The 26,632-nt window shown below is 38.7% G+C and overlaps 1 protein-coding gene across 13 annotated transcripts in view; it reads right to left on the bottom strand.

Annotated features, from left to right (window-relative positions):
* ARHGAP19 (Rho GTPase activating protein 19) overlaps positions 1 to 26,008 on the bottom strand; it is a 59,675-nt gene extending 33,667 nt beyond the window's left edge. For 2 of the 13 annotated variants that reach the window (XM_008531830.2, XM_070609271.1), the window contains exon 1: positions 25,894 to 26,008. In XM_008531830.2, the coding sequence (XP_008530052.2) occupies positions 25,894 to 25,949 (56 nt within the window). In that variant the 5' untranslated portion in view covers positions 25,950 to 26,008. Of the gene's footprint in view, positions 1 to 2,366; positions 2,593 to 8,526; positions 8,684 to 19,346; positions 19,477 to 21,331; positions 21,933 to 25,893 lie in introns of those variants that run through there. The other 11 variants (XM_070609247.1, XM_070609282.1, XM_070609311.1 and 8 more) reach the window with 11 other exon arrangements.
* Between the last annotated feature and the right edge of the window lie 624 nt (positions 26,009 to 26,632).

Here is a 26,632-nt window from a genome sequence, read left to right as displayed (position 1 = left end):
TAACTGAGCCAGGCGCCCTTGGATTCTCTTCCTCCTAACCAAAAAGCCTTCACCGAAATGGAAGACACTTGGGGTACAAAAAACAGATAGCAATCCTGCCTTGCCCAGGTCCAGAAATAGGCTTCATTTTAAAATCCTTCAATTCTGGATGCCTCTGGCCCATCATATAAGTCCAACCTTTGCTCAAACAGGTTCTTCTCTGTAGGGCCCTCGGAAAAATTCTGTATTTTGCCTCTAATTTTACTCTTCTATCACTGACCAATACTAAGCAGACACGTTCTGTTGGCCCCTGCTCTTAGCTGGTTTTCCACTCCTAAAGTGCTTGGGCTATACTCCTAGCAAAGCTCCTGGACTCTCAAAAGTATTTTCTTCCTTATTCTTTGTTTCCTAATGCCTAACTACTATACTCCTTTTTACTTTTAACTATGTGAGATATAAGAACTGTGTTATTCCATTTCTTGTAGCAGATACATCACCTCTTGTTTGTATCCATTATTAATTATCTCTAATGGCTTGTTCTAATCCTTATTACATAAACAGTCATCTATTACATAACCGACCAGTAGGTATAACACAAGCCAGAAAGGACAAGTCACCACATCTGTTAGGCAAAGTCGAAATTAACCTGACTCATACAAGCATTGCCACAACAAAAACAATCACAACTTAAAAGCCTTCCATGACCCCTACATACCAAAGCAGTGTTACAGGAAAAGTAATGGCTCAAAATATTAAATATAACTAATCTATAACACACTTTGCCAACACTACATGGACGATTTTTAACAATGGTAAAATGAAAACAAGGCATGGGTAAACTTCAAAGTTCATCTCTACTTCCTTGAAAAATTATTACATCATTTTAATCAACAGCTCAAATCTTCAGTTGGTGGCTACTAAATTTCTTCTTTTCTCTAAAATGATAATATATTATCACATATACTGAGATTCACATAAAAATTAAAAATTATGAATGTGTGTTCTCAAGTCAAAAAGTCATTAAAAAGAACTTAAAATGTTTGTCTACTCAACCTTTTTAACCACTAAGATAGGTTATTTTTCCTGGATAAATTTAAAGATTATTCTATAAGCCAATTAAAATAAATAGCAACTTCATCCTAAACCACAGACGAAGCCTCTTTTTTTTTTTGATGTCAGCTTATTTCAGTCAAAAAACAAGAGTCAATATAAAACTATTATTTATAATCACTGCCAATGAGAAATTACTACTCTACTGAGAGCGCCAGAAAATCATGAAATGTGTTAGCACCTAAAGAGTCATAATTTATTGGGTCTAAACTATCATTTTATGGACTCCACATCCCTTTTAATTCTGAAAGACAGATTTCAGATCAAATTAGTTCTAACACATAAATGTTCACAATTAGCATCCGTTATATTCCTGAAATAGAAACACATACACATAAGTAAACTCCAGATCTTTATATTATTAATATTCAGAGCAAGACTCAGTTAAGGTTCTAAAATACACATCACAGTTGACCCTCTGGCACTAAACTGGATCAAATACGCAAGTGAGAAAGGAGCTGGAAGCACAAAGCACTGGCTCCCTTGTTTCTAAACACAAGCCTTTCCACCTGGCCATCACCTCCAAACCGCTCTCTTCTAAACAGGCAGAACAGGTAGAAGAGTAAGTTAGTTCAAGTCTGCCCTATCTATTCACAAGAAATACAAGAAAAAGAGACATTGGGAGTCCTCACACAAGTCATAAGCAATCTGTTTCTTTTCCCCTTCTGCTTTCTCTCCCCTTCCTTCTCATGATCATTCACTCTTGTTTTGCCTCACTTTAATTTCTTTAACCTAGTTCTTTATTTTCCTCTTCCTCACTTTTTCTGAGCAGACCATCTGGTAAGACAAGATATAATAGAGAGAAATGGTTAAAAAAGAAGTCAAATAAGGAGTGATAGGGCACGTGTGTACGGTGACAGATGGTAATTAGTCTTTGGGTGGTGAACATGATATAGTCTATACAGAAATCGAAATACAATGATGTACACCTGAAATTTGTAGAATGTAATAAACCAATGTTACCTCAGTAACAAGAAAAGAAAAATATATATATTAAAAAAACAGAAGCGGAAGATGAGAGATGGAAAAGACAGACAGTGGGTTATGTTTTTAAATTATCCCCACATCACAAAGCCTGCTAATCCCTTTCTACAGAATACACAACACCACAATGTAAAGCTGAGAATATCACGGAACATGGTTAAGAACTTAAGACTCCTAGGACTGAAAAAAAAAATACTATATTTAAACAAAAACAACTTCCTACTCTACAGTATCTTATTTTAAAACAAACTCTAAGTTTGCTCAAGTTCAAGAAAAATAAATAAATTTCTTACATAAGTGCTGAAAGCTTCTGATGAGGCATTGGTAAATCGAAGAGACAGGAAAAAAGCTTTCTCCTTGTTTGCTGTGTTGTTTCCTGACCCATCATAGCCTACACAAATTCCAGGCGTGTTAGAGGACACAAGGGCACATTATGGAGCCTGAAAGGCAGTACTTATTAGGACTCTAAGCATTCATCTGCAAGCAGGAACAAAACAGAAATAAAAAACTGGACCAGTTAATTTTATTTGCCACCATGCAGATGAAGCTCAACAGTAGTCTCCCATCACACTGAAAGTTATATTAGACAAAACAACCACATAATGCAAGACAGTAAGGACAAGTCATTTTATAACATGGAAGAAAAGGTGATCCCTATCTCACATCACACACAAAAACTAAATTCCAGGGGCCGGCCCAGTGTCATAGAGGTTAAGTTCACACGCTCTGCTTTGGCGGCCTGGGATTCACAGGTTCAGATCCCAGGCACAGACCTACATACTGCTTATCAAGCCATGCTGCGGCAAGCATCCCATATATAAAATAGAGAAAGACTGGCAGAGATGTTAGCTCAGGGCCAATCTTCCTCAGCAAAAAGAGGAGGATTGGCAGAGGATTTTAGCTCAGGGCTAATCTTCCTCAACAAAAACAAATAAACAAATAAATTCCAGACAGAATAAAGATCTAAATATGAAGAGCTAAATTTTAAAAAGTTTAGAAAACAGAATAGAAGAACAAATTAACGAGGCAGAGGAAAGGTTTCTTAAACAAGACATAAAAAGCACAATCCACAAAGATTGATACATTTAACTAAATTAAAATTTAAAATGTCTGTACAACAAATGACATTTTAAACAGAGTTCGTAAAAAATGAAGTCACAATGCCTCTGGAGAGAGGAACTGGATGAAAGGACAGACGTGGGAGAGAAACTTTTCACTGTATGCTCTTTTGTATTTTCTGCATTTTTGATTCATGTGAACATACTACCCATTCATAAATAAATAATAAACAAATTTAAAACTTTAAAATAATAAAAGATAAGCCATAAACTGGAAAAAGAACATTTCTCATGCATATAAAAGAATTAATATTCAGAATTTATCAGTATGCCTGAAATTTACAAGATGAATACACTCAACTCAAACAAAACTAGTCAAGGGGCCAGCCCCTGGCCGAGCGGTTAAGTTCACACACTCTGCTTCAGCAGTCCAGGGTTTCACCAGTTCGAACCCTGGGTGCGGACATGGCACCGCTCATCAAGCCACGCTGAGGCGGCGTCCCACATGCCACAACTAGAAGGACCCACAACTAAAAAAAATATACAACTATGTGTCAGGGGGCTTTGGGAGAAAAAGGAAAAATAAAATAGTAAAAAAAAAAGAAAAGAAAATTAGTCAAAGGATATGGACATAGAAGTAATTCATAGAAGAGGCAGCCTAAATGACTAATAAACACAAAAAGAATCTCAACTTTAGAAGTTATAAGGGTAAAGCAAATTGAAAAATGGTATCTTTCCCCATCAGTCATTTTGGCAAAAACTATAGATTCCAGCAATATCTTTTTATTCCTAGTTTGCTAAGGGTAATTTATTTATTTATTCACAATCATGAGTCAGTTTTTAATTTTACCAAATTTTTGTGTGCCTCTATTGGTGATCATATGATTTTTCTCCTTTATTTTGTTAATGTGGTGAATGACACTGATTAATGTTAAAACAACTTTACATTTACAGAATAAACCCAATGTTGTTATGATGTATTATCATTTTTATATATTGCTGAATTTGGTTTTCTAATAATTTAAGTTTCTCCATATACATTTATAACTAAGATTGTCATGGAATTGTCCTTTCTTCTTTTTTTTTTTGGTGAGGAAGATTGACCCTGAGCTAACATCTGTTGCCAATCTTCCTTTTTCTTTTTTCTTTTCTCCCCAAAGCCCCAGTACATAGTTGTATATCCTAGTTGTAGGTCATTCAAGTTCTTCTATGTGGGATGCCACCACAGCATGGCTTAACGAGCAGTGCATAGGTCTGCACCCAGGATCCGAACCAGAGAACCCCAGGTCACCAAAGCAGAGCGCAGGAACTCAACCACTTGGCCACGGGGCTAGCCTTGGAATTGTCCTTTCTTGTCTTGATTAGGTTTTATATCAAGGCTGTGCTGGCCTTAGAAAGTTAGTTGGGGACTGTGTCTTATTTTTCTGTTTTCTGGAAAAGTTTATGTGACATTGGTGTTATTTCTTCTTCAAATGTTTGATCAAATTGACTGATGAAGCCATTTGGACCTAGAGTTTTCTTTGTGAGAAGATTTTTAATGATATATTCAATTTATTCTGTGTTATAGGACTACTCATATTTTCCATTTCTTCTTGTATTAATTTTGGTTAAGTTGTATATTTCTAGGAATTTGTCTATTTCACATAAATTTCCAACTTTATTGGCATAAACTTGTTTACAATATCCTCTCAGGAACTTTTTAACATGTCCAAGTTCCATAGTGATATCCTCTCTTCGTTCCTGATATTGGTAATTCATGTTTTCTCTCTTTTTTCATTTATGAATCTTAGAGGTTTATCAATTTTATTAGCTTTGTCAAGTTCCAGCTTTTAATTTTGTTGAATCCCTCTATTACATGTTTGTTGTTTATTTCATTAATTTCTGCTCTTATCTTTATTACTTCCTTTCTTCTACTTTCTTTACTGGATTCAGAAAAAAAAGTGGCACTACAAATCAGTGGGGAATGGATGACCTTTCACTAAATGCACTGGGACACTTGGACATCTATAGGGGGAAAAAATAAAAATTGACACGTATCTCACACTATATGCAAAGATCAATTCCAGGTAAATTGTAGATCTAAAGGTAAATAGCAAAAAAATAAATCCACTATAAAGTAATATAGAAGAACATATTCTTGAACTCAGGATGGGTAAATAATTTTTAAATAACACAAAAATATTAACCACAGGGGCTGGCCCCGTGGCCGAGTGGTTAAGTCCGCGTGCTCCGCTGCAGGCGGCCCAGTGTTTCCTTGGTTTGAATCCTGGGTGCAGACAGGGCACTCCTCATCAAACCACGCTGAGGCAGCGTCCCACATGCCACAACTAGAAGGACCCACAAGGAAGAATATACAACTAGGTACTGGGGGGCTTTGGGGAGAAAAAGGAAAAAAATAAAAAAATCTTTAAAAAAAAAATATTAACCATAAAGAAAAATATTAATCCTTTTAACTTCATTAAAATAAGAACTTGTATTTATCAAAAGACACCATTAAGAAAGTGAAAAAGCAAGGCAGAGTGGGAAAATACATCTGCAATATGTATGGCAAAAAAAAGGTTCATGTTCTGAATATATTAAGAATTCCTACTAATCAATAAAAACCCAATAGAAAACTGGGCATGAGATTTCAATAAAATTTCATAACAAAGGATAACAAATGGATAATATATTCATGAAAAAACTGCTCAATGTCATTAAACATCAAGGAAACAAATTAAAAAGCAATAACATGCTATTACCTAACAGAATGACTAAAATTAAAAAGTTTGACAATGGCAAGGCTTAGAGAAAGTAGCAGCAACTCTTTTATACTGAGTAATGGGGCAATAAATGGGGCTATAAATAATGGGGCTATAAATAGGTACAACCATTTTGGAAAACTGGTTTTACCTACCAAAGTTGAATGAAAGTGTACCCTATGACCCAGCAATACTAAAACATGCCTAACCTCTGTAGCCATGTGTGCACCAAAAATCACAAACAAGAATGTTCACCGAAACATTAATTTTTAAAGAGCCAAAATTGGAAGCAAAACATCTAGCAGAATGGTTTAAAAAACTGACATATTTTACAGCAATGAAAATGGACAAACTCCAGTTATATGCACCATCGTGGATGAATTTCACATATAATGGTGAGCAAAAGAAGTCTCTCACACACACACACACACAGACTACTACTGATCATATAATGCCATTTATATCAAATTTAAAAACAGAAAAAGTTACAGTGTTTAGAGATACTTGCTTAAGTGGCAAAACTGTAAAGAGAAGCAAAGATGTATTTACCAAAAATTCCAGGATAACGGTTACCTTCAGGGGTTAGTGATTAAGAGGAGGCAAGAGGGCAGGAGGAGGTTTCTAGGGTGCTAGCAAAGTTCTTGTGATAAATCACTGAGCTGTGGGACAAAGGAGGGATTCATTTGAAGTAAATATGGCAAATATTAAGATTTGTTGAAGCTGGGTGATCGTAAAAGAGTATCGACTATATTATTCTGCATATTTGTAGTAGAATATATTATTCTACATATTTGCATGTATTATCAACATCTTTCATGACAAAATGTTTTTAAGAAATCAAGTAGTTTTGACTTAAATCTTGCTATAGTGATGTAAATATGAAAATCAAAGTATATAAAAATGTTTGCCTAGATGAACAAAACCAGGAGAATTAGTAGTCAGGTATGTAGGCATACAGAGACAGCAAGGGCGCCAGTACTTAAATGCACAGACTAAGCAACTATCCCCAAGAGTAATAGAGGCAAGACCCACCCCTCAAAAAGGATAATTTTTATAACCTACTTATAGTCTGCAATGATTACTTTTGCCACTAGATGGAAATCTACATGTAAGGTGATATGCTTAGTGAAAGAACTGGAAACCGAATCCACAGCTGAAAAATCAATTACAGAAAAATGAAATGCAAGTGATTTTCAGGCATGTGGAACCCATGAATCTGCAAAATTCAAGGCAGTGGGAAAAAAAAACCCTGTATCCTGCAGATGTATCTTTTGGCTGACTACTACCAAAACTGCATACCCACAGAACTAAATGTTTCCTCCCTAGTGAATTGCTTAACTTGATTTGTTCTCCAAGAACCACAATCTTGGCAACATCTATCAAAATATGAGCTATATTTAAAGTTGTCTAAACCTGACTTACCACCGTGAGAGAAGTATGCTCTCTCTTACTACTTTTTCAACCCTCAGGCTCTGAAACCAGGCTTTAAATGTGTCAGTTTATTGGACAGCTGTTAGATAGGAATACATACAAGTATTAAACAAGAGGCTGGTATCCTTCCTTTTTCTACATATCAAACTTATCAAACTTAAACTGGTATCATGAAAGTTATACATAAAGAGAAAGGACAAAACAGGCCTCATGTGCCCAAGCTGGCAGACTTGTTCTTTTTTATACCAGAAACAGTTCAAAGCTAATAAACAATATCACAAGATTTCAGGGAATAATATCCAATTTCTTAGACAAAAATTTTTAAACATTTACTCTAAGGTCTGCCCTTAAGAGTAGCTGTCCAAGGTTTTGTAATATGGACCTCATCTCTAATTTAGCCTCCACTAGTCTGCAAAAATGTATTTGGCCCCTATGTTTGATCTCAACTTGGAACTAATTTCAAACTACTACAGCAACTTGATTTGAATTAAACTGACAAACTATCCATGAAAGAATTTCTGATTGCTTACCTTCTTTCTTAACCTAAACATTTTTAGAAACCTGACCTAAGATTTTGCCCTATTGTATGACAATATAATGTTCTCAGTCAAGAAGGCTAATTATACTTCCTCAAGAGTATCAATAATGCAAACTTACTGACATATATTTACTTGTCAATTTTCATCCTTTTGGGTGTCACAAGAATTGGTATTAATTCTGTTGCTGCCATCTCCCTTTATTTTTCTCTCCCAGGAGGGTATACAATGGGAAGAGAATTTACTAGTATTAGAAAAGATCAAAATTCCCTATTTATTTGGAGAAAGTTCTATAGGATGCTTCTCTGACAATACAATGTCTGTCTTATCTAAAAGCTGTTTACTGCTTAAAAAAATATAGTCAAGGGGGTGGTGATGTCAGCAACATGTCAGAGTGAGCTCACGTTGGACTCTCTCCCCTCCAAATTACAACCAAAAGGAGCAACCGCATTCCAACAAAAAAATCCTAATAGCACAGAAATCATCAGAGACTCACAGCAGCCAAACAATGGAGGGCGGAGAGGCTGGAGCCAACCTCGGAGGAGCTGAACAGGGTAAGAGAGAACTTCGCTCCCTCCCCTAGAGACTGGGATCACTGCTGCGGGTGAGGGAAGGAGTGGGGGAGGGGCCGTGCATACGCAGGATAGTCCAGGACTCCTACCGCCTGTGAAGTGGAAACCCTCTAACCTGGAAAGCTTTCACGTGGGGGAACCCCAGCAAGCCAGGGCCCCAGGAAACCAGAGAGGGAGAGCTGATTTGAATCCAGGTCTGCACACGAGAGAAAGTGCCCCTCTGCCCCCAACCCATGCTGCCTGCCACCATCACGGCTGAAGGCGGAGGGCTCAGAACACACCGCTCTCGAGGCCCATCTAGTGGCAATAGGCTGTAACTGCAACCGAATAATAGCATCGTGCACAAAAACCACTCCTCTACCATCCAGCAATTCATAAAAGCTCCAGACCAGAAGGAAAACAATAAAAACATAGAAGTATGTCCTGAGGACTTGGAAATAGGTAAACTAAGTGAAAATGAATTCAGAATAGTTATCATCAAAAAACTCAATGAGGTAAAGGGAAATATAGGGAAACAAGTCAATGAGTTCTGGAGTTACTTCACAAAAGAGATTGAAACTATAAAGAAGAATCAATCAGAAATACTAGAGATGAAAAATACAACGGATCAGATAAAACAGAATATGGATTCCCTGAATGACCGTGTAGACACCATAGAGGACAAAATTAGCATGATCGAAGATAGACAGGTTGAATGGCTCCAGACAGAGGAAGAAAGAGAACTAAGAATTTAAAAAACTGAAGAAAATCTCCAAGAAATAGCCAACTCAATGAGAAAATGCAACTTAAGAATCATCAGTATTCCTGAGGGTGTGGAAAGGAAGAAGGAGCAGAAAGTGTGCTCAATGAAATAATAGCAGAGAACTTCCCAAATCTAGGGATTGAGAGAGAAACGTGTGTGGAGGAACCTTTCAGATCTCCTAGATTTGTCAATGTAAAAAGACCTACGGCAAGGCATATAGTAGTAAAAATGGCAAAAATTAATGACAAAGAAAGAATACTCAGGGCAACAAGGCAGAAGAAAATAACCTACAAAGGAACCCTTATCAGACTTTCAGCGGATTTCTCTACAGAAACCTTACAAGCTAGAAGAGATTGGAATGACATATTCAAAACTTTAAAGGATAAAAATCTTCAGCCAAGAATACTCTATCCAGCAAAAATATCCTTCAGATATGAGGGAGAAATTAAATCTTTTCCAGACAAACAAAAGCTAAGGGATTTCATAGCCACAAGACCCACCCACCCCACCCCCCACCCCCCCCGACAAGAAATCTTCAAGAAGGCCCTCATACCTGAAAAAAAGAAAGAAAAGGGAGAAAGGGTCACAAAACACAGAGTAGGGAGACAAATAGATAGAATCAGAATAGGATAGCAAATATTCAACTATAGCATTAGGATAAAGGGAAGGAAATCACCAAAGCAAAGACAATCTTATCACTCTAACCACAAACTCACAACACAAGTTGGAATAAGAGATGAAAATAATAATTTAGAAGGGGAGGTGGGAGGGGACTGAATCAGTTTAGGCTAAGGAAGTAAGAGGCCACCAGAAAATGGACTATGTTATGCATGAGATTCTGAATACAAATTTCAGGGTAGCCACTAAACTGAAAAACAGAACAGAGACACAAAACATAAATAAGGAAAAAAGCTAAGAAATCCAGCATAAGAAATTGCAGAAGTCAATGGGTAGGCTAAAACACACAGGACGAGAAACAAAGGAAATGCAGGAAAACCGGAAAACAAGCGACAGAATTATAGCATTAAGCCCTCATGCATCAATAATCACCCTCAAGGTAAACGGATTGAACTCTCCAATAAAAAGACACAGTGGCAAGACAGATTAAAGAGCAAGATCCAACAATCTGTTGTCTCCAGTAAACACACCTCAGCTCCAAAGACAAACACAGGCTCAGAGTGAAGGGGTGGAAAACAATACTCCAAGCTAATAGCAAACAAAAGAAAGCAGGTGTCACAATACTTATATCAGACAAAACAGACTTCAAGATAAGGCAGGTAAAGAGAGACACAGAGGGACATTATATAATGATCAAAGGGACACTTCATCAAGGAGAAATAATGCTTATAAATGTCTATGCACCCAACACAGGAGCACCAAAGTTCATAAAGCAACTGTTAACAAACCTAAAAGAAGATATCAAAAATCACACAATAATAGTAGGTGACCTCAACACCCCACTCACATCAATGGACAAATCATCCAGACAGAAAATCAACAAGGAAACAGTGGAGCTAAACAAAAAGCTAAAACAGTTGGACTTAATAGACATATATAGAACACTTCATCCAAAACCAACAGAATACACATTCTTCTCAAGCACGCATGGAAAATTCTCAAGGATAGACCATACGTTGGGAAATAAGGCAAGCCTCAACAAATTTAAAAAAACTGAAGTAATAACAGGCATCTTCTCCGATCATAATGCTATACAGCTAGAAATTAATTACAAGAAAAAAGCTGAGAAAGGCACAAAGATGTGGAGACTAAACAATATGCTATTGAACAAGCAATGGGTCATTGAAGAAATTAAAGAAGAAATCAAAAAATACCTGGAGACAAATGAAAATGATAACATGCCATACCAACTCATATGGGATACAGCAAAAGCTGTATTAAGAGGGAAATTCATCACAATACAGGCACATCTTAACAAACAAGAAAAATCCCAAATAAGCAATCTTAAACTACACCTAACTGAATTAGAGAAAGAAGAACAAACAAAGCCTAAAGTCAGCAGGAGAGAAATAATAAAAATCAGAGCAGGAATAAATGTGATTGAAACAAAAAAAAGCAGTAGAAAGGATCAATGAAACAGAGCTGGTTTTTTAAGAAGATACACAAAACTGACAAACCCCTAGCCAGACTTATGAAGAAAAAAAGAGAGAAAGTGCAAATAAACAAAATCAGAAATGAAAAAGGAGAAATAACAACAGACTCTGCAGAAATACAACGGATTATATGAGAATACTATGAAAAACCATATGCCAACAAAATGGATAACCTAGACTAAATGGATCAATTCTTAGACTCCTACAATCTCCCAAAGCTTAGTCAAGAAAAAGCAGACAATTTGAACAGACCAATCACAAGGAAAGAGATTGAAACAGCCATCAAAAGCATCCCAAAGAATAAAACCCCAGGACCAGATGGCTTTCCTGGGGAATTCTACCAAACTTTCAGAAAGGATTTAATACCTATCCTTTCCAAGCTATTCCAAAAAATTAGGGAGGATGGAACACTTCCTAACACATTCTACGAGGCCAACATCACTCTGATACCAAAGCCTGACAAGGACAGCACGAAAAAGGAGAACTACAGGCCAATATCGCTGATAAACATAGATGCAAAAATTCTCAACAAAATTTTGGCAACCAGAATTCAGCAATTCATCAAAAGGATCATACACCATGATCAGGTGGGATTCATACCAGGGGCACAGGGATGGTTCAACATCCACAAATCAATCAACATGATACACCACATCAACAAATTGAGGAATAAAAACCACATGATAATCTCAATAGATGCAGAGAAAGCATTTGACAAGATCCAACAGCCATTTATGATAAAAACTCTGAACAAAATGGGGATAGAAGGGAACTACCACAACATAATAAAGGCCATATACGACAAACCCATAGCCAACATCATACTCAATGGGCAAAAACTGAGTGCCATCCCCCTGAAAACAGGAACGAGACAAGGATGCCCTCTATCACCACTCTTATTTAACATAGTACTGGAGATTTTGGCCAGAGCAATTAGGCCAGAAAAAGGAATAAAAGGAATCCAAATAGGGAGGGAAGAAGTGAAACTCTCGCTGTTTGCAGACGACATGATCTTATATATAGAAAACCCCAAAGAATCCATTGGAAAACTTTTAGAAATAATCAACAACTACTGCAAAGTTGCAGGGTATAAAATCAATTTACATAAATCAGTAGCATTTCTATACTCTAATAATGAACTAACAGAAAAAGAACTCAAGAACACAATACCATTCACAATTGCAACAAAAAGAATAAAATACCTGGGGGTGAATTTAACTAAGGAAGTGAAAGACCTATACAACAAAAACAACAAGGCTTTTCTGAAAGAAATGGATGACAACATAAAGAGATGGAAAGACATTCCAGGTACATGGATTGGAAGAATAAACATAGTTAAAATGTCCATTCTACCTAAAGGAATCTACAGATTCAACAGAATCCCAATCAGAATCCCAATAACATTCTTTACAGAAATAGAACAAAGAATCCTAAAATTCATATGGGGCAACAAAAGACCAATAACATTCTTTACAGAAATAGAACAAAGAATCCTAAACTTCATATGGGGCAACAAAAGACCCCGAATTGCTAAAGCAATCCTGAGAAAAAAGAACAAAGCTGGAGGCATCACAACCCCTGACTTCAAAACATACTACAAAGCTACAGTAATCAAAACAGCATGGTACTGGTACAAAAACAGGTGCACAGATCAATGGAACAGAATTGAAAGCCCAGAAATAAAACCACACATCTATGGACAGCTTATCTTCAACAAAGGAGCTGAGGGCCTACAATGGAGAAAAGAAAGTCTTTTCAACAAATGGTGCTGGGAAAACTGGAAAATTCCTCATATGAGTGGAGGAAACTGAAATTGACCATTCTTTCTCACCATTCACCAAAATAAACTCAAAATGGATCAAAGACCTAAAGGTAAGACCTGAAACCATAAGGCTTCTAGAAGAACACGTAGGCAGTACACTCTTTGACATCAATATTAAAAGGATCTTTTCGGACACCATATCTTCTCAGACAAGGGAAACAATAGTAAGAATAAACAAATGGGACTTCATCATACTAAAGAGCTTCTTCAAGGCAAAGGAAAACAGGATTGAAACAAAAAAAAAACCCCACTAACTGGGAAAAAATATTTGCAAGTCATACATCTGACAAAGGGTTAATATATATAATATATAAAGAACTCATACAACTCAACAACAAAAACTCAAACAACCTGATCAAAAAACGAGCAGGAGACATGAACAGACATTTCTCCAAAGAAGATATACGGATGGCCAATAGGCACATGAAAAGATGTTCATCATCGCTGATCACCAGGGACACGCAAATCAAAACTACACTAAGATATCACCTTACACTCTTTAGAATGACAAAAATAACCAAAACAGAAAGTAACAAATGTTGGAGAGGTTGTGGAGAAAAGGGAACCCTCATACACTGCTGGTGGGAATGCAAACTGGTGCAACCACTATGGAAAACAGTGTGGAGATTCCTCAAAAAATTAAAAATAGAAATACCATATGATCCAGCTATCCCACTACTGGGTATCTACCCAAAGAACTCGAAGTCAGCAATTCCAAAAGTCCCATGCACCCCAACATTCACTGCAGCATTATTTACAATAGCCAAGATGTGGAAGCAACCTAAGTGCCCATCAACTGATGATTGGATAAAGAAGATGTGGTATATATATATACAATGGAATACCACTCAGCTGTAAAAAAGAACAAAATTGTCCCATTTGCAACAACGTGGATGGACCTTGAAGGAATTATGTTAAGTGAAATAAGCCAGATAGAGAAGGACAATCTCTGTATGACTCCACTCATATGAGGAATTTAAAAATGTAGATAAAGAGAACAGATTAGTGGCTACCAGGGGAAAGGTGGGGGGTGGGCACAAAGGGTGAAGGGGTGCACCTACAACAGGACTGACAAACAATAATGTACAACTGAAACTTCACAAGATTGTAACCTATCATTAACTCAATAAAAATTAAATTTAAAAAAATATATATATATATATATAGTCAAGGGGCCGGCCCAGTGGCGCAGCGGTTAAGTTCGTATGTTCTGCTTTGCGGCCCAGGGTTTGCCAGTTTGGATCCTCGGTGTGGATGTGGCACCGCTTGTCGAGCCACACGGTGGCAGGCATCCCACGTAGAAAGTAGAGGAAGATAGGCACAGATGTTAGCTCAGGGCCAGTCTTCCTCAGCAAAAAGAGGAGGAGTGGCAGCAGACGTTAACTCAGGGCTAATCTTCCCCCCCCAAAAAAATATATATATAGTCAAATCTTCAGGAGACTCTCTTTTTCTATAGACTTTAAATGCCACGAGCCTCAGGCAATTAAAACACAAAGTACTTCTATGTATGATCAGATTAGGTTCCAAAAGACTACTTCTAAATCCATTTGTTCCAAAGTCCAGAGTGATACTAACCAAGACATAGCGAATGCTTTTGCTCTGGCACGTGACTTGTTCACATCTACACAAGTTCACATATAGAAAATTCTTAAGAAAAGAACTTCTATACCTTAGTCAATATTCTATGAACCTAATCATAAGTCTTCATCAACTAGCATAAGAAGGTGAATTGCTTTTCTAAGACACATGGTAGCCAAACAAGAAATCACAGGCTCTCAGGTGTCATTTAAAATCAAACTAACCACGATCTACTGAGTGCTTCGTAATTTAAAAAATTCTAAGGTATAGGGACAAGAAACTAAGGTAAGTCTCCAGCCTCCAGAAGCTTAAAATTCATTAAGCACTACAAGATTTTATTTATTTATTTTTCCACCACCTCTATTTTCAAAAATACAAGTAGCCAATTCTGGTGCAATTAGCACACGGGCACCTAGGAGGCCCAATGAGATGACTTTGAAAAGTAGGTTGCAGACAGTTTTTGTTTTATTTCATTTGCATACACATGCTAGACTTTTAAGAGTCACTATTTTAAAGAGATCTTTGAGCATTTGCTAAAACTCCTTTGAAACTGGAAGCAATTATGAGACTTTTTTCACTGTAGTAAATCGCAAGCAACCTCCACTTTGGGGAAACACAATACACTTTCCCACTCACAGTCTAAATGACACCAACTGTTGAGATGATGTGATACTGAAAAGATGACATTGTAATATACGTGATTTTATGGTGCATGAAGTATATAATATTTTGAAATGAAGTTTTCAAAAATTTAAATATTCCAATTTCTTTTCAACACTTTTATTTCTCAACACCTAAGAAGAATCTATTGTGCCGGTTAAAGTCTTTCCGCTTTAATAAAATTTAGGCTTTAACCTCTGTACAATCTTAATGCATCTACCCAATATTCAAATTTTCAATGAACATTATTAACACAATGATGTAAGTGTATGTTTCATACTGGTGGACTTATTTTTAATATTTAAGAGCCACATTTATTTGATAAAAAACACAGATTGTGGGGCCAGCCCGGTGGCTTAGTGGTTAAGTTTGTGCATTCCGCTGCGTTGGCCCAGGGTTTCGTCGGTTTGGATCCTGGGTGCCAACATGGCACCACTCGTCAGGCCAGGCTGAGGCAGCGTCTCACACGCTACAACTGGAAGGACCTGCAACTAAGATATACAACTATGTGCTGGGGGAATTTGGGAAGACAAGGCAGGCAAAAAAAAAAAGATTGGCAACAGTTGTTAGCTCAGATGCTAATCTTTAAAAAAAGAAAAAAAAAAGATTGAGAAATGACTGATTTCTTGCTTAGGGTCATCCCAACAACTGAATCTGAGTGAACAGCAGAACTAACTGACTGAGAGAGCTTGGTGACAAGGACAGCTGCCACACAAAGACCCTCCCAAAGAAAAAAGAATAAAGCAGACCTTGTTACTTGAGTGAAAAAACTATGATTGCAACCAACGGAGGGATTGTAGGGATTCCAAAATTGAGAAAGCTGATAAATAGACTTAAGTATACAAAAGCTAGCCATACTTCAAAGGGCTGTTTAAAGCGCACATAGTGATCTCCCATTAAAGTATAAAGGACTTTCTTGGATAGCAGAAAATATTTAATGATAATGTCAATATAATGTTACTAAATAATATTGCTGTATACTTTCTTGATTTCTGATCTCCCCTTAATTCTTAGTTTCCTGCTATTTGGTAAGTTTTTCTTTATTTTCCTTGTTACTACTTACTTCATTTTATTTTTATAATTCTGTTCAGCATGAAATTAAAACAAGTGAACTTTTTCATTATATAATCCCAATGTCATTCTTTAGTTATAGTTTCTAAATTAATGAGGTTTCCCCCTCCCCAAAGGTATAATTAAAACATATATAGCAAAAGTAGCTGTCATTATAGTGGCATGCAATTACAAATTTAATATTAAGAACTATGTGATTTCTACATTTCATTCATGAATTCTTTTTTTCTTTTTATTGATACTGTTAGAACCCAGCTGAGACACCCTTATCTCTAATCAGATGACATTATTTTAAAGCATGTCAAACAAGGTTTTATTTCTTCATTACAACACATTTCAGAAACTTGGACAAAGATCAACCAAAACGTTTTAATTTTCTATGGTGAAAAATGAAAAGAAAAAAAAAGTGGGATCATATAATTAGGACTATTTTTGAAGTGGATGTAACTTCATATGGTACGTTGGACAACATTTTCCATTAAATTGAAGGAAAGTTTATCTGTTATAGATTGGCTCAGATCATTATTATATCTTCTGTAATCTTACTGAGTCCCAAGAAATTAGTTTTATGCTATGTAATTCACTCTGGCCAGTAAGCAAAAGAAATAAAGCCCAAAGTTAATTAAATTTATTTGAAACTGATCTGTATGCCTTTAAAGGAAGCATGTCATGTTCACATTTGTGAATATAAACAATATTTTAATTGTGTATTAATTTTTCAAAAGCTCAACGGTTAATACTACACCATAACTAAACTCAGCTGGCAGGAGACTGAATTTTTCTGTGGTTGTAACTGTTTCATTCCTGCAGTAACAAAAAACTGGTGTCTAGCTTTCAGGTAATAGTTCAGCTTGACAAATCACGTCTATTTAATTTGGTAACCAATATTGTTATTTATTATGTTTTCATCTTATTATCTTAAAAGCTAAGGTTTTATACAGTGCTACAGGTATGAATTTGATACTAACACATTTCCCATTATAAAATGCACTGTCATTGAACCACTCTATATTTGAATATTTATAACATAGATCACAAACCTGTGAGCATCTGACACAATTATTCTTTTTTTCGCCCACTGCATCTCTTCTTTTTTTTCCTTTTCCCCAAAGCCCCCCAGTACATAGTTGTATATTCTAGCTGTGAGTGCCTCTGGTTGTGCTATGTGGGACACCGCCCCAGCATGGCTTGATGAGCGGTGCCATGTCCTCACCTGGAATCTAAACTGGCGAAACCCTGGGCCACCAAAGCAGAGCGCACAAACTTAACCACTCAGCCACGGCGCCAGCCTCTAGTTCTATTCTTAATTACAGAAAAGAACACGGTTTTCCTACAAGCTTTTTAAGTAGTTGCTAAAGACCATAACACAAAAGATGATGCAAGATCATTAACTGCCATGTGCAGGTACAGACAATAAAAGCTCTGAGAAATCAGAAGTAGAAGAGAAACTCTCACCCATATACAAGAGTTGAGATTTGAGGTAGGCCTTAAAGACAAGCAGGGTTTGGACAGTGAAAAAGAAAAGAAGATAAGTAGTTCTTAAATAAGGGGGCTTTTCTTGTTTGGTTGGTTTTTTAGGAAACATAAAATGTTTTCTCTACACATTAGAGGCAAGCCCTTTTCAAAACATAACCTTAAACAAAGGGGGGTGTACCGGGGAGTCAGGAGACAGTGTAGCAGACACCTGGTGTTTGTTCTACCCAAATCTGTTTTCCTCCTTTCTCTGGTAATAGCAGCCCTATTTTCTTTGGGGCAAGAACCTCTTCCCATCTTTTAACCTATATGGTTTGGTGGGTTAACCCTACTCCCTGGACACCAAGCGCGAGCATATGACCCAGGATTAATATTGAAACATTCTATCCCCACTGCTTCAGGCAAAGGGTCCCAAATCAAACCAGGACAAAAAGTCTCAATTCAAGATTCTTGCTAGATGCTAAGATTGCTAAATGGATGGACTGTAAGACTGAAGCTGCTGGTAGTCCATCACTGCCACCTTTGTGAAGCACCTGCCTTCTTATGAAGCAAATACAGAGGAAATCAGGTCTGAGAGAGCCACAGGCAGATGCCTAGTGACGCTGTTTGAGATCTGCGATTTTCAAAACAGATTAAGCCATGCGTATCTCTCCCTGGATTTCCCAGTTTCTTGAGCCCATCAATAACATCTCTTTTTGCTTAAGCCAGTTCAAGTTTCTGTCACATATAACTGAAAGAATCCTAACAAATATAAATGTGTAAAACTGTCCGCCTCTGGCATGGATCTGAGCCCTCCCTTCCCTACCCACACCTTCAGAGGACAGAGCGGTCACCTCGGGTGTTCTTCCTCCCGACCTCCTTCTTGGGACGTCTGTTCTCCAGGATCACTTCTCGCTAGCTCGTCATCACACTGCCTCCAAAGCCTACCCCTGCAGCTGTGGCTCACAGCCTCTACTAGAAAGTCACCCTCTCTTCTCCATATTTTTCTTTTTTTAATTTTTGTCTTCTCTCTCGTGCATCTCCCTTCCATACCATTTTTCCCATGCTTCTTAGTTTTTCATAAGCCAGCCTTGGTTTTTCTTACAAATGCGAACTTCTGTTCAGCCAAATGCACCAGTCACAGCACACAGAATGCAGACTTTGGTTCTTCAGCTCAGCTCATTTCAGCCGTTTCCATTGTTCCATATTATTCAAAGATTCTTTAAAAAAAAAATTTTAACTTCCAAGCTTAACGCTGTGTTATACCAAATAACTGATGCTGCTATTAAATCTAAATTCAAGATAAGAGGGTATTATCCTAACTGATAATTATAACCGGAAACTATCCTTTTTCAAAAGATTCATGTGCAATATCCTAGAATAAGACCAAAAAGTATTACTGTATATTAGACCTTGGCAGAAGTGTAATTACTCTTTTTAAATTACATATATTTCAAGATTACAAATACAAATTTCTAAAAGCTCATATAATTACATACCATGTAAAAAGATAGAGAAATATGGTGCCAACCGGTGGCATAGTGGTTAAGTTCAGTGCGCTCCACTTCGGCAGCCCGGGTTTGTGGGTTCAGATCCAGGGTACAGACCTACACCACTCATCAAGCAATGCTGTGGCGGCATCCCACATACAAAATAGAGGAAGAAGATGGGCACAGATGTTAGCTCAGCAACAATCTTCCTCAAGCAAAAAGAGGAAGATCGGCAACAAGTATTAGCTCAGGGCCAATCTTCCTCACCAAAAAAAAAAAAAAGAGAGAGAGAGAAAGAAATGTGAAAGTAGCTTGCTCAAAGACAGGTACTGCTTGAATTGAGGGGAAAGTATCAATAAACTATATACCCTCTGGGAGCTTTGCAAGTGTGAAACTATAAAGATCAATAAGGTAACACTATATACCTTAAATACCAGCATGTCTCAAAAAAAAAATAAAATACAGATAAACAATAGTTATTAAGCAAAATTTAACAGTTTTGCTTCAGATTCTTCATTCCAGGAAACTGTCATTCCATTTGGAATGCATATAGACTTTTACAAGCTTACACACAAATAAGTGTGTCAGTGCAAATTTAACCACCAATCACTTTCTGGTACTCTCTGATTTGTTTCTGTCCATCCTCATTTATCCAGATTCTACAGACCACCTCATATTTTTCTACAGAATAGATTTAGGAAGTGCTGACGCAAGGGAAGCACAGGACTTGGAGATAAGATGATTCTCCACATGTGCCAGTTATCAATTTATTGCCTCTCGCTCATCATTCGTCTACTCTGCAAAAATGGAGCCGGAGCCTTTAAATATATCTCCTTTTCCAGCTGGCCCGATGTTCAGCATTATTAACAAAGAACACTGGAAGGACTGCAGGAGGAAGGGCTCCGGTTCCAGGTGCTCCTCTAGGCAAGCTCCTGCAGCCTGCACAGCTTCTCCAACACGCAGCGCCAGCAGCAAGGCAGCTTCTCCAAGGATAGGCTCCTGCAGTATACGGCAGTTAGCAGCACCCACAAGCCAGGAGCTTCCCCTCAGGGCACCTCCCTAGGAACAGCTTTCTCCAGTACGCAAAAAGGTGGATTTCTAGTAGGTTCCAGAAGGTGAATTTCCAACAAGTTCCTCCACAGCAACTTCTCTGCCGTTCAGTGAGCCATGGCCACGCCTTCTCCAACAAGGTCTGGATCTCTGCCCTAGGGACCTCTTCCTCACACGTTCTATCTCACCCCTACAGATTACAGTGGAGTCTTTTTTATTTTTTCAGCTTTATCAAGGTATAATTGGCAAATAAAATTGTAAGATAAGTGTACAACGTGATGATTTGATATATATATATATACACACTGTACAACTGATTCTAACATCTACTATTTGTACATTCTCTAGAGATCTCTTTAGTTCTCACTAGCCAATCCCTCGTTACTTCAAACCCCTGTATAGTTAAGAACCCTTTATATTAAACATTCTTTGTTCAAATTACTGTATAGTTTCTGTGTCCTAGTGAACCCTGATTTATCAGAGAAAACTAGCAAAACATCAGCACAAAATAGACGGGCTCTGACATTTCCAGAGATAACCCATCCTGAAAGACAGTTAATTAATGTATAGTTAAGAGGGTTCACTCAAGGGTGAACTAAAAAAGATACCAGAGGGTATCTTCAGGAAAAAAGTGCTGATTAAAAACAAACAAACAATAATCTACTCAACTGTAATGTGTCTCTCTCAAGGATAAAATGGGGCAAGCTGACATACATACCTGGTATATTCTTCAAGCAAATTACCAAATCTGAATTTATCAATTGGCTTCTTATGAGCCCAAACGGAGTCCGTGCCCCCAAACCTACCTAATGTGTAAAAAAGTTTCTGGACTTGCAATAACAACAAAGAAAAACTGACATTCCCTGAGGACCTTCCACACAACCAACCAGCAACTTCCTTCTTTACAACCTAAGGTTAGAGGCAAAGAAAGGCAAGTCACTTACCAGTTTATACAGATTAATTTTAAAATTCTATTTTCTTCTTCCCCTCTCCTTCCACCAAGACTGGACTCATCCACAAATATAATCATCAAACTCTCTAAGCCAAATAATTGGTAAAAATGTAAAATAAAAAAATCCAGATTCAAGAAACACCCTTGAAAAATCTACTCGTTACCCTTCAAGCAGAATTTGACAGCACGAAGACAAACCTGGATTCAGATATTTAAACCGTGTTTTCCCACTTGTGCATGAAAGAGCAGACAAGACTTCCTAAGATCAATAAAGTTTCCATCTATCACTCTTCTTGAAGGGCCACACTGCGGTCTTATTAAAAAAAGAATAATAGAACAAAAAAAGCCTCAGGAAGTCTTGTTTTAATCACCAATATCCCACATTCTAAGGTGTCTGTAAATTAGCAGGATACAGGACTGCTTCCCCATCTTCAGGCACCTTCCCTATTCTCCAAAAACATTTCCAAAATGGGATGTAAGCAGTCTGTTCCGAAGCTCCCCGCTGTTCCTAAGTTCCGGGCGCAGGCCCGGCCCCACAGCGTGGACACTGCTGGCATATTAACTGTCACCAGCTTTTCAGAAGTGCTACCACTACCACGGCCTGCTCTGCCTGCCTCCGCCCCTTTATGAGCCCATCTGCTTTTTCTGGTTCACAGCAGGTTTTTTTCCAGGGAATATTGAGGTTAAAAAGCCTGTGACTCTGTTATCCATTTCCCCTCTTCATCTAATAGTAGTCAGCACTTCGTTTTTATGTCTCTTCCCAATTCAACAAGTACTGAGCTGTACTTCCCTCCTGCCAATCATGTGGGGAGGTGGCTCTACTTCCTTTCCTGCATTTGCTTTTTCTCTCAAGAGTCACTCTTATTTTTATACTACTATTGGTAGAGTGGCTAGCTCCTACTAATGGATTCTCCTCTAGAACTGTCCACTTAAGAGTAACTTGAAGGTATCACAAGAGAAATGAGATAAATTTTAAAGCATCAGTCTACTCGATAAAGGCCAGAAATAGAGGGGAGAGGGTGTTTACCATCAACAGGTCAAAACACAACCTGAGAATTCCTTTCAGGCAGAGCAATTTTCTTCTTATTCGATTCTTGGATTAAAACAATTTAAAGCATTTCTAATTATTAGGAGCAGGCTTAAAATAATGAAGAAGAAAAAGAAAGCTAGGCAGTTCCAAACAGATGATCACATATTCTCCATTCAAACATAAATATGTATTGATCTGTGCAAATCAGACAATTCTTGCCTCTTCTTTATGGAATACAAGGGGCCATACCACCAACAGAACATTAGAAAGGTTAACATGTGCAAGGCAAAAAAGAATCTGGAGGCCAGCCCAGTGGTGTACTGCTTAAAATCACTCATTCCACTTCAGTGGCCCGGGGTTCACCAGTTCAGATCCCGGGTGTGGACCTATACACTGCTCATCAAGCCATGCTGTCGCAGGCCTCCCACATATAAAGTAGAGGAAGGTGGGCATGGATGTTAGCTCAGGGCCAATCTTCCCCACTCCGCCAAAAAAAAAAAAGAATCTTTATTCTGTTTATCACCACAAGGCAATGTATGTCTTAGAAATGACAAAGACCTTCATTCCTTATTGACCACCTACACAAAGCTAAGCATCAGGAATATGTAATACTAAAAACATACACCTATCCTGCCCTCAACAAGCCTTACAGCAACCCGACTGCTGTTACAATACAGAATTGATGAAACAGGTCCAGGTTCAGACAAGATTCTGTGAATACCTGTTGATTATGTAACTAACACTATCACCCAAAATTTAAATTCAATTGGCAACATTCCTTGAAGGAATTCAGCCTACTCCCGCCTCCCGCCACAGAACAGTATTTTGGTTTCAAGTTTTCATCACAATTCAAGATTTGAGAGCAGGATGAGGGATGAGCTGATCAAATTTATCATCTACAGTTTCTGGGCAAAAATGGTCAACCCATTCACAGGCAGCTCTAAGAGTGGAAAACTCTTCCCTATAAAATACTAAATAACACATTCAACCACAGCCATCTCGGCTAGGGAAGGAGTCTGGCGTCTGCTCATAAACCCAGCTTCCCAAGACTTGGAATCTCCTAGTCAGTACAAACGGCACCAGGAGACACGAAACTGAAGTGTTTTACTGGTTTACTGAGGCAGTGTAAATAAGCTCACTCTACTAAATTCTAATGTACATATGGGATCAATCCAGACAACTATGGTCTCAAGGCTGGGGCAGGCCCACCTGGAAATTCTTTCTGGGAATTGCTAAATTTCGGTGTGCCTGCTTAGGAGAACGATCTGTAGAAACCATGTAACGATTTCCTACACTGTAGATTCTTCTGACATGTTCTTTAGTTGTTCTACTAGGAAAAAGAAAATCTATCATGTACTGAGTGGTTATTATCTGCTAGTCTCAATGCTAAGAGCTTTAAAAGGACTGTCCAATTTAACCCTGACATTCTCTGGAATAGACATCATGTCCACTCACTGAGGAAGAAACCGAAGCTGAGAGAGGTTTAAAAATTGGCCCGAGGATTTTTACTTTTTGGTGCAATTGAAAATGGGATTATGGGGCCAGCCTGATGGCCAAGTGGTTAAGTTCGTGCTCTCTGCTTCAGTGAACCAGGGTTTCGCCAGTTCCGATCCTGGGCGCGGACATGGCACCACTCATCCGGCCATGCTGAGGCAGCGTCCCACATGCCACGACTAGAAGGACATACAACCCAAATATACAACTATGTGCTGGGGGGAATTTGGGGAAAAAAAGCGATTAAAAAAAATAATAAAATGAGATTGTTTTCCTAGTTTTCTTTCCAGATAGTTCATTGTTAGCATATAGAAATGCAACTGATTTTTATATGTTGATTCTGTATCCTGCAACTTTGCTAAATTTGTTCATTAGCTCTAACAGTTTTTTTGTTAGAGTCTTTAAGGTTTTCTAGATATAAGATCATGCTGTCTGCAAACAGGGACAATTTTACTACTTCTTTTCCTATTTAGATGCCTTTAATTTCCTTTTCTTGCCTCACTGTCCTGGCTAGGACTTCCAGCACTATGTTGAACAGACGTGGCAAGAGGCATCTTTGCCTTGTTCCTGATCACAATGAGATGTCACCTCCCACCTGTCAGGGTGGCTATTACCAAAACAACAAGAGACAACAAGTGTTGGTAAGGATGTGGAGAAATTGGTACCTTTGTGCACTGCTGGTGGGAATGCAAAATGGTGCAGTTGCTATGGAAAACAGTAGGGAGGTTCCTCAAAAAATTAAAAATAGAACTACCATATGGTCCAGCAATCCCACTTCTGGGTGTTTATCCAAAAGTATTGAAATCAGGATCCCAAAGAGATATTAGCACTCCCACATTCTTCACAGAGGCACGATTACCAATAGCCAAAGGGTCAGCCTGGTGGCATAGTGGTAAAGTTTGTGCACTCCACTTTGGTGGCCAAGGGTTGGCAGTCAGGATCCCCAGCACAAACCGACACACCGCTCATCAAGCCATGCTGTGGTGGCATCCCACATGCAAAACAGAGGAAGACTGGCACAAATGTTAGCTCAGCGACAATCTTCCTCAAGCAAAAAAGAAAAAAAAGAGGAAGATTGCCACAGGTGTTAAGCTCACCGCCAATTTTCCGCATAAAAAAAAAAAACAAACAAAAGAAAAATAGCCAAGATGCGAAAACAACCTAAATGTCCATGGGCATATGATAGATAAGCAAAAGATGGTATATACATTGCATGGAGTATTATTCAGCCTTAAAAAGGAAATTCTGACAAATGCTCCACCATGGATGAACCGTGAGGACATTATGCAGAGTGAAATAAGCCAGTTACAGAAGGACAAACACTGCATGATTCCACTTACATGAAGCGTCTCAAACAAACTCACAGAAATGAAGAGTGAATGTGCTGCCTGGGGGCAGGCGGCATGGGGAGCTGCTAACTAACTAACTAACTAACTAAAGTTTCAGTTAAGGAGATAAGCCCTTGCGATCTGCGGTACAACACTGTACCTACAGTCAACAATGCTACATCGTACACTCAAAAATTTGGAGCGTAGATCTCACGTTAAGTATTCTTACCACCAAAAATAAATTTTTTAAAAAATATTAGCCCAAAGACTCAAACCCACTTCTAAGTGACGCTCAAATCCTTGCTCCGACTTAACCACATAAACTGCCCCGGAGCCGATTAAAAGGTCCTGACAGCAGCGTTCTCCCTCAGCTGTGTGTCGCTGGGGAATTCGCTTAACGGCTCTGGACTTGAGTTTCCTCACCATGAAAGTGAGTCTCGGCACAAAGGCAAGCAGCGCTGCCACCGCCGAGGGTCAGTTTGCAGCCCACGCCGCAGACGGCCCTCCCACTGGCATCGGCTGGAGCGAGCGCAGCCCAGCGACCCTGCGGACCGCCGCGCCCGAGCTCCCGCAGGCTGCGCAACGCCGTGGAAGGAAGCGACAGAGCCCAGCCCCGCTGAGTCACCGACCCGGGAGAAAGGCATCAGTGTGACCAGCCCTCGGCCTCGTTTCCTAGGCAGCTGGACCAAGAACTCGGCTCACCTCCGGCCGGATTCCCGGGCTGGCACCTCCCCTTCACTCTGCGCCTCAGTCGCCATCTTAGTCAGCAAACTTCTTTCACCGCCCCCCTTCAGGCCCCGCCCCCACGCCTTTGGATTGGCCAAGGTATTTCCCGTTCTTCCATGCGATTGGACAGCTTGACTGCCCCGCCCAAACCTGAACAGTTTCATGATCTTATTGGTCTATTCAAATAACTAACCGTCATTGGTGACCACAGACCTAGCGGAAAAGAAAAGTGGCGGGGCGGGGCGAGAGACCCAGCCCCGAGGCCTGCCGGGAGTTGTAGTTTCTCATTTTGGTTAACCTTTCGGATTCCACGGACTTTGAGGTTCAAGTCAGAAACCCCCAGCCTACGCTCAGATTTTGTCCTGATGGGTAAATCTCAGAATTACAGATCTGTCGAATTTGAAAGTAGCTTTAAGAGTCACCCTCTAAAATGCAAGATCGTTTTCTGTCTTGTCACAGAGACATATCTAGGAGAGTTGGTACAGAGTGGCAAACAAGAAGTACTTGCTATTAAATGTTCATTCACAGGCTACTTTCTTCAGACGGTCACACAGCATAGTGGTGGGTCACGTCTTCTTCCTTCCACCCGCTCCCTTCCGGCCTCCAAGAGAACCGACGGAGTTTCCCCCTCTGGTCTGAATCTTGAAATCAAAAGCTGCCTAACTTTGGCTGAGCTTTATTCCTCAATGATCGCGAAATAATTGTAATTACGCTC

This window comes from Equus przewalskii, chromosome 1, assembly GCF_037783145.1.
Source record: "Equus przewalskii isolate Varuska chromosome 1, EquPr2, whole genome shotgun sequence".
NCBI classification, from domain to species: Eukaryota; Metazoa; Chordata; class Mammalia; order Perissodactyla; family Equidae; genus Equus; species Equus przewalskii.
Note: the sequence above shows the minus strand (reverse complement) of the source record. Positions and strands in the feature narration are given on the sequence as shown.